This window comes from Mizuhopecten yessoensis, unplaced genomic scaffold (genome assembly GCF_002113885.1).
Source record: "Mizuhopecten yessoensis strain PY_sf001 unplaced genomic scaffold, ASM211388v2 scaffold1407, whole genome shotgun sequence".
Lineage (NCBI taxonomy): Eukaryota > Metazoa > Mollusca > Bivalvia > Pectinida > Pectinidae > Mizuhopecten > Mizuhopecten yessoensis.
In genome coordinates, this window is record NW_018404031.1 from 448,524 (window position 1) to 463,551 (window position 15,028).

The 15,028-nt window shown below is 36.7% G+C and overlaps 1 protein-coding gene across 1 annotated transcript in view; it reads left to right on the forward strand.

Moving 5' to 3' along the window:
- Window positions 1-15,028, forward strand: part of LOC110461903 (serine/threonine-protein kinase unc-51-like) — a 38,536-nt gene that overhangs the window by 17,018 nt on the left and 6,490 nt on the right. Inside the window, exons 8-26 of the mRNA XM_021515638.1 lie at window positions 331-404; window positions 1,182-1,342; window positions 2,943-3,025; window positions 3,751-3,801; window positions 4,002-4,330; window positions 4,789-4,834; window positions 6,779-6,836; window positions 7,761-8,043; window positions 8,588-8,681; window positions 9,137-9,259; window positions 9,840-10,040; window positions 10,471-10,614; window positions 11,039-11,292; window positions 12,029-12,154; window positions 12,347-12,396; window positions 12,570-12,688; window positions 13,173-13,324; window positions 13,881-13,925; window positions 14,795-14,885. Of these exons, the coding sequence (XP_021371313.1) occupies window positions 331-404; window positions 1,182-1,342; window positions 2,943-3,025; window positions 3,751-3,801; window positions 4,002-4,330; window positions 4,789-4,834; window positions 6,779-6,836; window positions 7,761-8,043; window positions 8,588-8,681; window positions 9,137-9,259; window positions 9,840-10,040; window positions 10,471-10,614; window positions 11,039-11,292; window positions 12,029-12,154; window positions 12,347-12,396; window positions 12,570-12,688; window positions 13,173-13,324; window positions 13,881-13,925; window positions 14,795-14,885 (2,484 nt within the window). The remainder of the gene's footprint in view (window positions 1-330; window positions 405-1,181; window positions 1,343-2,942; window positions 3,026-3,750; window positions 3,802-4,001; window positions 4,331-4,788; window positions 4,835-6,778; window positions 6,837-7,760; window positions 8,044-8,587; window positions 8,682-9,136; window positions 9,260-9,839; window positions 10,041-10,470; window positions 10,615-11,038; window positions 11,293-12,028; window positions 12,155-12,346; window positions 12,397-12,569; window positions 12,689-13,172; window positions 13,325-13,880; window positions 13,926-14,794; window positions 14,886-15,028) is intronic.

Genomic DNA, 15,028 nt, shown 5'->3' on the forward strand with positions numbered 1-15,028 from the left:
TTGGAACCTACCTATGATTGTTTGAATTCTTCAATTTGATCAGTAGATCATAAGTGATTAGTCCCAGGCAAATAGGCGCTCAGCTACTGGGGTAACATGAATTCTTTAATACACTATGTATGACAGTGTGAAATACAGGACCTTGCATTGCATGGTCTGAACCTGACTATATGGCTATAGTAAGATTCACAAAGTGTGTAATTAAGTACATTAGGATCAACTTTACAGCTATGATAATGAGATATGATTCTAGTATACCATTACAGCTATGATAACAGTGTGTCATAGCGATGTGTGTAATAATTATTATATCAATGCCATCTTTTTCAGCTGACTTCGGATTTGCTAGATTTCTGAATGATGGCGTGATGGCAGCAACTCTGTGTGGCTCTCCAATGTATATGGTATGTATGTGTATATATTCTGTTCTGTCCAACAAATGTGGCTGGCCTATATGTATATTGTCTGTTTTGTATGCTCCCTGTTCAGTCCAACATTTAGTGGTTGTACCAGTATATGGTTATAGGTATGCCAACTGTTCAGTCCAACACTGTGGCCCTCCTATGTAACTATATGGAGTGTACTTATGTATATATTCCGTTCAGTCCAACACTGTTGCCCTCCTATGTAACTACATGGAGTGTACTTATGTATGTATTCTGTTCAGTCCAATACTGTGGCCTTCCTATGTAACTATATGGAGTGTACTTAGGTATATATTCTGTTCAGTCCAACACTGTTGCCCTCCTATGTAACTATATGGAGTGTACTTATGTATATATTCTGTTCAGTCCAACAACCATGATTGTCCTTTATGTATATGGTTTGTTTCATATACATCATATTGTCTTCTTGTGTATATGGTTAGGTATGTATATGAATATCAACAGTTCAGTCCAACAGTTTGTGGCTCCAAAGAGACCTTTAAGAGCCACATGTTTGCGGAATGAGCAGTCACTCAGTATACATGAAATAAAGTGAATTGTCTGGGTCTGTAATAAACAATGATGAACCTTAACCCTCTCACCCCTGAATAACTAAAGTAGACTCAACCATGCATTGATCTGGATGAGTCCATTATGGTCTACAGTGGTAAAAGGGTTAATATTGTGCATTTAGTATATCTGTGTGTACAGTGTCCCTATTGGTACAAAGTTATGATATGATGTCTGTTTATACAGGCTCCTGAGGTGATAATGTCGATGCAGTACGATGCCAAGGCAGACCTGTGGAGTATAGGGACCATAGTGTTCCAGTGTCTGACAGGGAAAGCTCCGTTCCAGGCACAGACTCCACAACAACTCAAACACTTCTATGAAAAACATGCAGAACTTAAACCTAAGTAAGTCTCTCATCATGAAAATGCATATTCCAGGAAAATCTGTGATAAATTCATGTTTTATTTTGATGACTATGGCTGTCCTAGTAGTGTGAAAAGATTAAATTCTTGTAGAAAAACAGTTACAATTTTAAATGTCTCACTTCTTCAGACATATTATCTAAAAATTAATATGCACAATCTTTTCACAAAAAAAATCACAAAATAGTGTTTTAAGTTCATTTCTTAAGTTCTACAAGTTCTATGAAAGTGATTGCAAGCCTTTGTTGTTTGTTTTCACAATTATAACCATTACTATTATCCCTATGTTGTAAAGCGCCTTAGAGTAATTTTACAAATTATATAGGGCGCTATATAAATATTGTATATTATTATTAGCTCACCTGGCACGAAGTGCCAAGTGAGCTTATGCCGTGGCGCGGCGTCCGTCATCCGTCCGTCGTCCGTCCGTCCGTCGTCCGGCGTCAATGTTTTACTTTAAACGACTTCTTCTTAATAACCGAAAGGCCTACAGTGATGATATTTGGCCAGAAGCAAACTGGGATGAAGGGCTACAAAGTTTGTTAAAATTAATGACCTTCACCCAATTTCAAGGTCACAGGGGTCAAATAAGTTAAAAACTTTTAACATCGATAACCAAACTGGCCAGGGAGACGATACTTGGCCAGTAGCATGCTTGGGTAAAGGGCTACCAAGTTTGTTCAAATAAATGACCTTCCAATATATTCAAGGTCACAGGGGTCAATTGTCTTAAAAAACCTTTAAACAACTTCTTCTGAATAACCAAAATGCACAGGGTGATGATATTTGGTCAGTAGCATGCTGAAGGGCTACCAAGTTTGTTCAAATGAATGACCTTCACCCATATTCAAGGTCACAGGGGTCAAATATGTTAAAAACATTAAACAACTTCTGAATAACCAAAATGCCCAGGGTGATGATATTTAGTTAGTAACATACTTGGATCAAGGGCTACCAAGTTTGTTTAAATGTATGACGTTGAATCATATTTAAGGTCACAAGGAGCAAATATGTTCAAAATATTTAAAGAACTTGTTCTGAATAACCAAAAGACTCAGGATGTTGATATTTAGTCAGTAGCATGCTTGGATTAAGGACTACTATGTTTGTTAAAGTGAATGACTTTGACATATATTCGAGGACACAGGGGTCAAATTTGTTTAAAATCTTTAAACAACCTCTTCTGAATAATCATGGGTCCCAGGATGTTGATACTTTGCAAGTTGCATCCTCAGATGTAAGGCTATAAAATTTGTTCAACATAATGACTTTGTTCGACTTTCAATCACAGGGGTGAAATGTTTAAAAAAAAAAAAAACCAGGCTCTTTTGAATGAATTTTAATCATAAATACTGATATTTTGCCTGTAGCTTTATTTTAGATCACTTTTAAGGTTACAAGTGTGAGATTTATACCAGGTGAGCGATGCAGACCCGTTGGGCCTCTTGTTATTATTACAAAAGAAATTTTCAAAATTGTAAAAAAATAAATTTACCACAGAATCATTGCCATTTTTTGTTTCTGATTGCATTATATTGATTGTAATGCTATTGTATAATTTGTGTTTCAACTCTTGTCACAGTGTTCCTAAAGACACATCATCGGGACTGAAGGACCTGTTGCTTAGAATGCTCAAAAGGAATGCTCGAGACAGAATTGCTTTTGGTGAGTGAAAAAGGATGAGGCAATACTGACTTAGAACTCTGTGTCCCTTTAAAATAAGGCACAGCGTTAAGTAGGAGAGAAAAGGACAGAGCTATGACAGTGTCCTGTGCCTCTAACATAGGATGTAGCCTTAAGTAGGAAAGAAAAGGACAGAGCTATGACAGTGTCCTGTGCCTCTAACATAGGATACAGCCTTAAGTAGGAGAGAAAAGGACAGAGCTATGACAGTGTCCTGTGCCTCTAAAAAAAGAGTATCTTAACTGAAGACAGTCTGTACAAATCCTTACATAATTATACAGTCTTGGTTTTGAATTTAAGTCAGTTTGAAAAAGAAATGAAAACTTTACATAAACTAGTTGTTAGTGGTGAGTTGATAAATTATCAACAAGTAGGTCCAGGATGTTGATAACTTCCTGTGAGTATATACAAGTACAGCGGTATACTGGTGACCAACACATTGAGCTATTGAACAGTACTGGTGTATATACACTTGTAAACAATACTGTATCATTGATAAATAACTTAAAGAATGGTTAACACTAATCAGACAAATTAAAATATATTTATGTGTATATGAAAATACACTACTCTTGATCATTAATGGCCGATGCCTCTGTATAGTAGACAATGAATATTGAATGAATGACTCATTGCTAAGGCCCCTGGAGTTGCTTCCCCTGTTTGTCCCCACTTCCTGTTTTGATGAGTATTGTTTGTCGTTTCAGAGGACTTCTTTATTCATCCTTTCCTGAACCCACCACCAGCAATAAAGGCCTGTAAGTACCAATTTCCTGTGTCACAAAAGCAAAATGATGCAATGTATTTCTTAGTGGTTTAATTGAGATATTAATATTAAAATATAATCATTTATATCGAAATAGTAATCAATAGTCCTTATGTTGATGTAACTGTTTTATCAGAATTTCCATAATTGATTTTTCAAATCTGAAAGAGAAGTAAATTGTTGATATTACAGCTTCTCCAGTACCGGTTCCCAGTCGATCTAGTCATGGTTTCTCGGTGGGGAGCCCCACTCCTCCTAGTCACTTGTCTGCCTCCCCCCTGTCTGGACGGGCAGAGTTCTCCCCGCCCCCTCGCCGTCCCCCACCGCCTCCTCCACCAACACTTACACCTCTACCCTCACCCCCTTCGGTTCCCTCACCTGTCAGGATTACGCCTCCAAAGCCTCTCCAAGTCATCAAGCGAGAGGAAGCAGAAGCTTTTCATGGCTCATCACAAGAAGTGGCTGGTTTCCTGAAGGTGGAGAAGGACGGACAGACACCCAGAAGTAACAGCCCTACGGAGGTAAGTAGTGTTGCTCTTCCCCCTTCAGTTTTTGCTAGTTTCGTTTCCTGTTCCTACTTACATTTCAGTATTGAATTAGGTTTATACAATAGGTTTATATAGTTTCAGAATGATAAATCCCATTTTTATATTGTTACAGAACAAGTTTTCCAAACTCAATTCAAAGTTTGCACTAAATATTCAAAACTGAAAAACTGGTAGATGATGATTGAATGATGTAATACAACTGTCGTTTGATATCCTGATTAAACAAGCAGCATTGTTTGTTGTATACATGTATCTAATAAATACATAAATAGTGTTATTCTTTCTAATAGAAACTGATATTTAAATGTGGTTTAGAAGTCAATTTAATGTAAAAAAAAATGATCACCCTCTATCTTATTCTGAATCGATTACCCTCCTTTGAATTTATTAGAACTCTAATGCAGCATATTAAATAGTTGTTTTCTTTTCAGGACTTTGTGATGGTACCCGTGAGTTTACCATGTGGAAACTTACAAGGTATGAATCTCATCACAGTAACAGTGGTTTGTGTGTACGTGACAGTGGAATCTTCTTAACCTCAGACACTAGAATATCACAGTTAATATCTTTGACAGATTTAAAAATATTCCAGTTTATATCTTTTTCAGACGCAGTGAAATATTCTGGTATATTTTGTTCCTAATGAATCTCATTTAAGGACTCTATGATTCAATGATTTTAGTTCATAGAAAATTCATGATTCAATGCTTTTTAGCTCACCTGGCCCGAAGGGCCAAGTGAGCTTATGGCATGGTGCGACGTCCGACGTCCGGCGTCAACTTTTTACTTCAAACAACTTCTTCTGAATAACCAAGAGGCCTAGGATGATGATATTTGGCCAGTAACATGCTTGGATGAAGCGCTTCCAAGTTTGTTCAAATGAATGACCTTGCCTTATATTCAAGGTCACAGGGGTCAAATATGTTAAAAACATTTAAACAACTTCTTCTGAAAAACCAAGAGGCCTAGGGTGATGATATTTGGCCAATAACATGCTGGGATGAAGGGCGACCAAGTTTGTTCAAAGAAATGACCTTAACTTATATCCAAGGTCACAGGGGTCAAATATGTTAAAAACATTTAAACAACTTCTTCTGCAAAACCAAGAGACCTAAGGTGATAATATTTGGCCAGTTATATGCTGGGATGAAGGGCTGCCAGGATTTTTCAAATAACTGACCTTGCCTTATATTCAAGGTCACAGGGGTCAAATATGTTAAAAACATTTAAACAACTTCTTCTGAATAACCGAGAGGCCTAGGGCGATGATATTTGGCCAGTAACATGCTGGGATAAAGGGCTGCTAGGATTTTTCAAATAACTGACCTTGCCTTATATTCAAGGTCACAGGGGTCAAATATGTTAGAATCTTTTAAACAACTTCTCCTGAATAACCGAGAGGCCTAGGGTGATGATATTTGGCCAATAACATGCAGGGATGAAGGGCTACCAAGTTTGTTCAAGGAAATGACCTTGACTTATATCCAAGGTCACTGGGGTCAAATATGTTAAAAACATTTAAACAACTTCTTCTGAAAAACCAAGAGACCTTGGGTGATAATATTTGGCCAGTAACATGCAGGGATGAAGGACTTACCAAGTTCAAATGAATGACCTTGACATATATATTTAAAGGTCACAGGGGTCAAATATGTTTAAAACCATTAAATGACTTCTTCTTAATAAGCAAAAGGCCAAGGGTGATGATATTTGGCTATTAACATGCTGGGATGAAGGACTACCAAGTGAATGACCTTCACCCATATTCAAGGTCACAGTGGTCAATATATGTTTAAATCTTTAAATGATTTGTTTTGTATAACCAAAAGGTCCAGGGTAATGATATTTTTCCAGAAGCATGCTGGGTTGGAAGACTATAAACTCTGTTCAACCTAATATTATAATGTCCTTGTTCGACATTCAAGGTCACAGGTGTCATATATTTAAATCTTTTAATAGGTTCTAATGAATGAAACACTGATATTTTGCCTGTAGCTGTATTTTAGTCCACTTTTAAGATTACAAGTGTGAGATTAATACCAGGTGAGCGATGCAGGCCCATTGGGCCTCTTGTTTATATAACATATTTAAATTTCTGGTACACTGTCATCAAAATTAAACTGTTGAGTAAAATGTATGACCTTAAAAAACATAGGATGATAAAAAAAAGGGTGACAAAATGCTAGTACAGGGCATTTAAAAAGTGTTCATGTCCCAAATAAAGCATTGAAAAACCCCACTCAGAAGTAGCTACATGTATTTGGTTTTTACTAAAGAAACCAAAGAGTCTGCAGGTCTAACAAGGTTCCACTTAATTGTTGTACAGTTTGATTACTCTAATTGATTATAAGAACGGGTCTGATATTAACTGTAGTACATTTAAGTAGTTTGATCCTGATGCTATTATTTACCTGTTTACAGGTAGTGCAGAAAAAACGACCAAGATTCCGACACCAGAAGAAATATCTGTGAAAGCTGTGTAAGTAACAACTGACGTCAATTACACTTCATCTCGTTCCTGTAAGCTGAGGATTGCTACACAGTCATGTTACAATACAGGATATTTATAGTGTATACTATTGTCATTATAATTTGTACGGATAAATTTAAAATTCAGTTGGCTGAAAAGTCTGATTCATTTGTTGGCTGTTGATGATTTCACTGTTTAGAAAGAGTTGACAGGGGTGTAAAGTCCCACCAGTCTGACCCCTGTGGCTAGTAGATTTTATGTGAGGCTAGAGAACATTTTGAATATTTCATAATAGATAAAATACACCACCAGGTCAGGCTAAAGGATTTTGTCAAATCTGCCTGTGGGCTGTTTCTTTGTTGCATAAACTCATTCACCCCTAAAATTTCCATAATGAACTATTCCAACCTTTGAATTGGAAGAGTTCAAAATGTGTCTTCAGGGGTGAATGGGTTAAAGTTATGAAATATAACATTGTTACTCTGATTTTCAGTCCATCTGACGTCTTATGAAGTTTTCGATGAGGAAGGATTTATTAAAATGAGTTAAAAAAATAATTTTCTTTGCTGGAGATGATGATACATTAGAATGATAAATTTTGGCAAATATAATGTTTAAATACAACTTTTATTTTTTGTAGAGAGAGCCATAACTTTAACATTGATTTCTTTTGTTGTCCTTGTATATTAAACATTGATCTCTTGTGTTGTCCCAGTAACTTTAACATGGATCTATTGTGTTGTTATCCCTGCTGTCCTGATTAATGAATACCCATGCATATTAACTTTCTTTCTTTCTCATATGACTTTTACATGATTCATCTCTCTCTTAACCAACTTTTTACAAGGGATTGTCTGAGATTCTCAACCCTAATGTAGTTTTTCAAGGTAACTGAGACCCCTTACCCATTAATATTTATTTTCTGTTTTACAGAGAACCCCCGCCCCTGTCCTTTGCTGCAGTGAAGGTGAGCCCCACCTCTGGGGCCGTGGCCTTTAGTAAGAAGTCTCCTGACGAGGCCACCAGTCCCAGCCGCCCGTCCACCCTTCCCATGCAGACTGATTCTCCCCCAACCACCAAACCCCACTCCTCACAACCTATCCCTGTTCCTGGTCAGGTACAGGCCTACCACAGGATTTCTGCAGGCTCACCGTCAAGTCCTCGTAAAAACAGCATGGACATTTCTCCGACATGCTCCAGTTCAGGTTCCAACAAGGTAGGGTACTTTATTTAATAATGTTTAATCGTCAAAAAGAATTATTGCAAAAGATATTTGACAGACAGTAGTCAGAAATCGACCAAAGCTAATCAAGAACCTTATATTAGACATATTCTTACTTATGTTTGTCACATATTACATCATATATTACAGGGAAAATCAGTTGTAAATCTTTACTTGCACTAGGTAATATAAGTTGAGACATACTTTAATGCATACTTGCCAACTATTTGAAATTTCATATTACGGGAGATTATGTGTGCTTAGAATTAAAGGAATAAATAAAATGTGTGTATAGGGAAAACATAACACCTCATACTTAGAAAATAGATATAGTTTAGCAAATTCACTGGTTGAAAAAGCTCTATTTTAAGGTCAAACTCGGGAGTCTCCCTCCAAAATAGGGAGAGATAGCAAGTATGTTAACAGAAAATTAGACACAACACCCTGATTCCAGAGAAGTTTTCTTTACTTACCTGTCTACATATCTATGCTTAAAAAGTTTAAAAGTTTTAATTGAATTTTGTTTGTCTTGTTTAAGGACTCGACAGAAAAGAAAGAGATAAAGACATCACTGCCAACTGTGGAGGCCAAGCTATGTGGCCCTGACATAGGGTCACTCTCTCCACCCGCAGGTACTGTACTAAAGGTTTAACAGATTCAGTTGTTAAAGCATAAGGAAGACGACAATCATTTACAAAACATGTTTTAAACATATGAGAACATTTTTCCTTTTGAATTTTTACTACAAATATGTGTCATTGAAAATAGGGATAAATGTTCGTACAAACAAAATAAAATGGTGATAAATCATACAAAATGACATTGATAAAGATGCATATAATATATTGATCATTGGTTCTTTAAACTTAAAAGGAGGTCAGTGTTATCAAATTTACACGAGTGTTTGACATGTTTATACTGTTTTACAATATCTAGTGGTCAGTTACACTTAACAGAAATGTACAGTCATGATAGAATACAGTATCACTTTATTAAAAAAAAATATTTTTGCTTTTATAAACAAAATCAGTTGCAAAGAAAGATTTATTTTAGAAGCAGAATGATTTTTGTCATGTTTTTTTTAAAGTGAAATTTTCCATCGGGACTCCCCCGAGCACTGGGCAATGGAAGAGAGGGAGTCTTGGTTCCACTCCCTCTCGCTACAGCACCACGCCTCCTAGTGTCACCAACTCACCTCATCGAAGATCAGGTACGCCAGTGTGATGATGTCAGTTGTGTTCTATGATCTTTCCAAGTAAACTTGACAATAATTCTATAGAATTTGTCCATCCCTCCGTCCGTCGTTCCTTTTTGTGTTCAGAGCATAACTTTACCCACATTTAAGTTGGGATCATGAAACTTGGTGTGTACATCACTCATACTAAGACGATGTGCACTGTGCCAAATTTAGGGCTCAATTTATAGAGTTATTGCCCTTTTTGGGGAGCAAACATCAGTTTCACTGATACTCTTGTTTAAATGAAGTTAATGTAATCAATTATTGTGAACCTTTGGATTTTCGTCTTTATTTCTTCTTTTAATCTCAACAAAATACTGAAGATCTGAAGAGTTAAAGTAATATGTTAAAAAAAGAAATGTTCATGTCAATAATTGAACAATAACTGCTAGCCCTAACCTGTCTATAGCAACCACCTGTCTATGATAACCACCTGTCTATAGCAACCACCTGTCTATAGCAACCTCATTTTCTGGGCCCATGAGTGATCTCTGTAGACAGGTTTGACGAGATACAAAATGTAAATATATCAACCTGCTGTTTTCTGTAACAGGGAGCAGTTCACCTCAGTTCCCTTTGGTGGCCCCCATGTCGTTACCTGCCATTATCGGATCCCCACCCAAGTTGGGTAAGATTAACCGTGTAAGCCCAGATGGTGTGGACTCCCTACCAGTCAATGCACCCTTTGGATCGTCAAGACCCAAAACTGTACCAGACGACTTGGCCACCATACCATATAAGAGCCCAGCACAAGGTAAAACTGTTTGAATAACGTTTTAAAACCTTGCAAATCTTGAGTCATTTGCTGTTTTGAAGTTTGTTATAAGAAATTAACAGTATTAAATGATAATCCTTATTTAAAATAATCAAAATTTCTTAACTTTTGCAGTTTATGATATTGAAACTTCTGGATTACCCCCAGTAACAAGGTTCTGCTTTTCAAGCAAATTTAATGAAGTTTCACAGTATACATACTAAGTGTCTAGAGTAATAAGTACTCAGTCCAAAGATTTGTATGCAGTATAAATGCATTAATTGACTTGAAACCAAAAATTTGAATAGAAAATTCTATAAAATTGAAATATAAAAAATTACCTACAAGTAGATGAACTTTTATGCGTTTTACATGTCTTTCCTTTCTTTATATTATATACGAATCATAAAATCCGTTCTTCAAATTTCAGTTACAGCAGCGATTCCTACAGTGCGACGCAATTTACTAGAACAGGGACGTTCCTCCACGGACCCCAGTGTATTATGTAACCTGGAAGGAGGCAGTCTGTTGTCAGAACAGCTCGTCAGAGCTGCATTTGGAACACCACCGCAGCGTAAGTGCTAAGTTATCCTGAAAGACATGAACAGGGTGAGGGAGGGGGTATCAATTTAGTTACTTTTGTGAACTTCTACTTATGACTTAAGAGCATGGTAAGACAACTTTAGCACCTAAATATTATCATCTTACTGGACAAATTGATACTGTCAGATAATTGGGTACAGTACACTAACCACATTGTGTAATATGAGCTTAACTAGGCTTTGGAATCAGCCTTGCATAGCTTAACAAAGGTCGGTGTCATACTTCATATCTTTAGTAGTTCTAAATTGATAAATCTTATCAAATATGAAAAAGACCCCATTTTGAACTTGCTGTCTTGTTGATAAAGGTGAAAATGTACAAGTGAACAATTCTTGTTTTTCTGAGTCACATGTTGTAAATTTTATCAAATTGATTCAACTATTGCCTGATTTCAGCCTTCAACAACCAGGGGTCAGTGGTGCCCTTCAGCAGTGGGGGCTGGCGGGGCAGTAAGGAGAAGGTTAGCTCCCTGGGATCCCCTGGGAGTGACAAATCTCTACCCTCCGACACTGACAAGTCGACGACCTATGTGAGACGTAACGCGGAACCTTCACCCCCTCCCTCAGTCATATTTGCACAGTCCCCCTCAAACATGGAGGGACCTGTGGCGTTTGTAGCTCCAGGACTAGCGGAGGAGACTCTAATGGATGTATGTAGACATGTTCCTTTTAACCATAGATTAGTTTTATATATAGATGTATAGTGAGACAAGATCATTACTAAGTCAATGTATTACTGTGATGTTATACTGTGATGTTATACTGTAATGTTTATAAGATTTTATCATTTCAAATACTGGATTCCAATTATTAATGTAAAAGTAGTAGTGCACTGCTAGCCACGGTTTAGTGCTATGATAAAATTCAACATTTTCACATGTTCCTTATATAGCAAAAACATGAGAAATGGAAAATGGAGCTACATTATAGGATTAAGTCAAATTTATTACTCTTTGGGGTCTGGAAATCCTTCAAAATCTGCCTGGATCTACCAAGTGTTTTTTATTTGTGAGGAGCCCAAGCAATGTGATTGGTACAAAAAATTATAATTATGGGAGGTTCTGAAATCCACAAAAACCTTATGGATATACCAAGACACTGAATTTGTCAGGAGCTCAAGTAATGTGATTTGCATAAAAAAAGTACAGCAAAACATGTGTGTAATTTGTGTATAGAGACAGTCACACCATTCTGATTTTAACATTAAGTAGAATAATTTATTTGAAATATCTAGTAACACAAGTTCCATAATTTAATATTAAAGTTATACTTTATTTTGTATAAAGTAAAACTTTGATATTACATATTTCCAAACTGATGAATCTTACTAAAGTGCCATAATGGTTTACCCAATGACAGTTTTTCCAAACATTTATCGTTACGCAGGACAATCACAACGAGACGATGGCGAAGCTTAGCTTTGTTCTGGACCTGGTGGAGTGTATTGTAGAGCTGGCACAGACCAGGGGTGCTCCTCTCCAGGGCTTCACCGAATCTGTCAACCTCAAACAGGTCAGAACCATCAATGTCACTCAGAGGCTTTACAAAATCAATAGAAACAGGCACCGAATTATTGTTTAAGTGCCAATGCTGGAAAATGTGACATTTTGATGAGAATTGAAAGTGTAACAAGATTTCTTTTTGCCATAAAGAGATTTCTTACTATTCAAGCACTTTGTTAATTTTGTATTTTTTTTCCTACAGGGAGAGACACTGCCATCAGAACACATGCCAAAGTTTACAGAAGCACAGAGGTAAATGTACTTCAGTATTAGAAAGAAATGTTTTTTTGCATAACACTTTCTAACAATGTAACATTTTGATTTCAATATTTCAATTTAATTCAAAGTACATGTTTTGACTGTTGTGTTTGAGAAAAAGAGGTGCATCGGTTCACAGTGTTTCTAATGATTGTCCCTTTCTCCAGGCGGCTCGAACAGTTGGTGCTGTATGTGAGGTCACTACATCTTCTGTCCTCCTCCCTCCAGTTGGCACGAAAGGAAATTAAGGAGGAGCGGTTACAGATTTCCACGTCTCTCAGAAACGGTAAGACTGAGTGGATTAAATCTTCTAAAATCCACTACAAGAACATTTTTCATTGTTTTTCATAATATAATATTATTAATAATAATTCGAGGTTCTTTTATACTGCTTTATCACAACCTAGTTCGTAGGTCACCTCAAAGCGGTTCACAAATTATTAATCGTGGTTATAGGGCCTTCGCAACCAGCCAGTCTCTTTCTCAACTCTCAGCTAGCATTCTACAATTTTAGCACTGCCCAACCACATACTCATTCACAGCTGAGTAGACTAGAACAAAGATACAACACATTGCCGTGCCCTGACACGAACCCACAAGCCTGGCGTCCTACCACTAGACTACCTTTCCTCATAAATTGAAGGAACTGTTTAAAAAAAATGTGGTTGACATTTCAAATATCAGTGTCCAGTGTTACACTAAATGAATAAATACTGCTGGTTTAGATTTTCGAATAAAAATTCTGAATTTTTGCTTGATTTCATTGACAGTTTTGCGCCAGATGAACGAATCGTATCACCGATGTGTGAATATGTGTAAACAGATCCAACACAGACTCGGTGCCGGCATTCAGAACACTCTCACCCCTCAGATAGCTGTGGCCACTGCTGATAAACTCATCTACAACTATGCTATAGAAATGGTAAGATATTTATACAACAGTAAACATGACACATCAAAATTCCGTTGATGTTAAGTCAAACACGCCAGTGAGACCAGGCCCCAGGATCATGAAACGATCCTAAGTTTAAAACTGTCTCAAGTTTTGACTTAGCCAATCACAGATAACGTCACGAAAAGTGACGTCATACGTGATTGGCTAATCAAGTAAAAAAAAATAATCTTAAGATTATTTCATGATCCCGGGCCCTGATCCCAACCCAAAATAAAGATTTATTTACAATTTCTTGTTGCATGTGTAGTTCTCTATCACAGGATTTTATAGTAATATACTCTTCAGGTATCAGTATCTTTGCATGTTAGTAATATTTGTTTTAATATGAAAACTTTACTTATGAAATTTTTGCAACTGTTTTTTTTTTTCAGGTGGATCTATATAGACTAATTGTTTAATGTAAGATCTGCACATTGCTACAGCATATCACATGTTGACAAAATATCTGTTCAGACCCTATATTCAGATAACAGAGTAAATTAGACTGGTTGAACTAGATACAGTGTTAACTTCTGTGTTACAGTGTCAGAATGCTGCTTTAGACGAGCTGTTTGGGAATCCAAATGAGGTATATACAGATCTTAAGTTTTCCAAGAGGATCTATTTTTACATCAAACTTTTACCAGTGTTGGATATAATGTCAGAGTCAGTGGCTTTGTATCATTGTGAGAAACACAGGTTTGAATTGTAAAATATTCCCAGTTAACCCTTTCACCCCTAGGCAACTTGAGTAGACTCCACCATACATTCATCTGGATGAGTCCACTATGGTCTACAGTGGTGAAAGGGTTAAGTATAACTTTTGTTTGTGAAATAAAGACCACCATTTGAAAAGTATATTTACCTAGTATGGTAGGTAATGGAGGTTTCACTGGTACAAATATACATAAATCTTAACAGATCATCACCATCTATAAAATGTGAAATGATGAATGCCATAAAATTAACTGACCATCAGGAAAGTGAAACATCAAATTTGGGGGTTTGTCATTTTGAAGGGTTAAATGTCTTAATGGATATTAATCATATAGGCCAGAGGTTGAGGTTGAATCCATACTGTATCACCTAGGATCGCCAAATTTTGTTTACAAAAACCTCTTTGGGATGGTAGAGTGTTACTTACTGATAATTGTTCTTGTGCCCCACTATTGATAGAGTTAATGTTCTTTGTTAACTGTATTGCTAAGACAGGGCCTCTTTACATACAGTCATCAGCAAATGCCGAATTGTGTATGTGAAAACCTCTTGGGATGGTGTTACACACTTAAATTGGGTCATGTGCTCCAGTAGATCAAGTGTTATGGCTTTTTTGTCAATTGTTTGGTACCACAGTTTGTCTGGAGGTGGAAGACTATTGAATACTTGTAATATTATAATGGGACATAACCAATATATTGTTTCTCATCAGATGTTAAAACTTGTGTATTTTCGTTATAGTGCTTCAGGCGGTACCAGACAGCACACCTACTTCTCCACAGTCTATCTCAACAGGCTCAAAACACGCGCGACAAACAGCTCCTCAACAAATGTAAGCTTCCTTCATTGAAACTTTCGTTGGAAACCATTAATGTTCTGAATAATTAAGAGTTAATGCAGTGGCCTCTTATAGTATTATATTTATTCACTCAGAATATTGGTAAATTTCACTTTCCGGGGCAGATACTTTCTTGA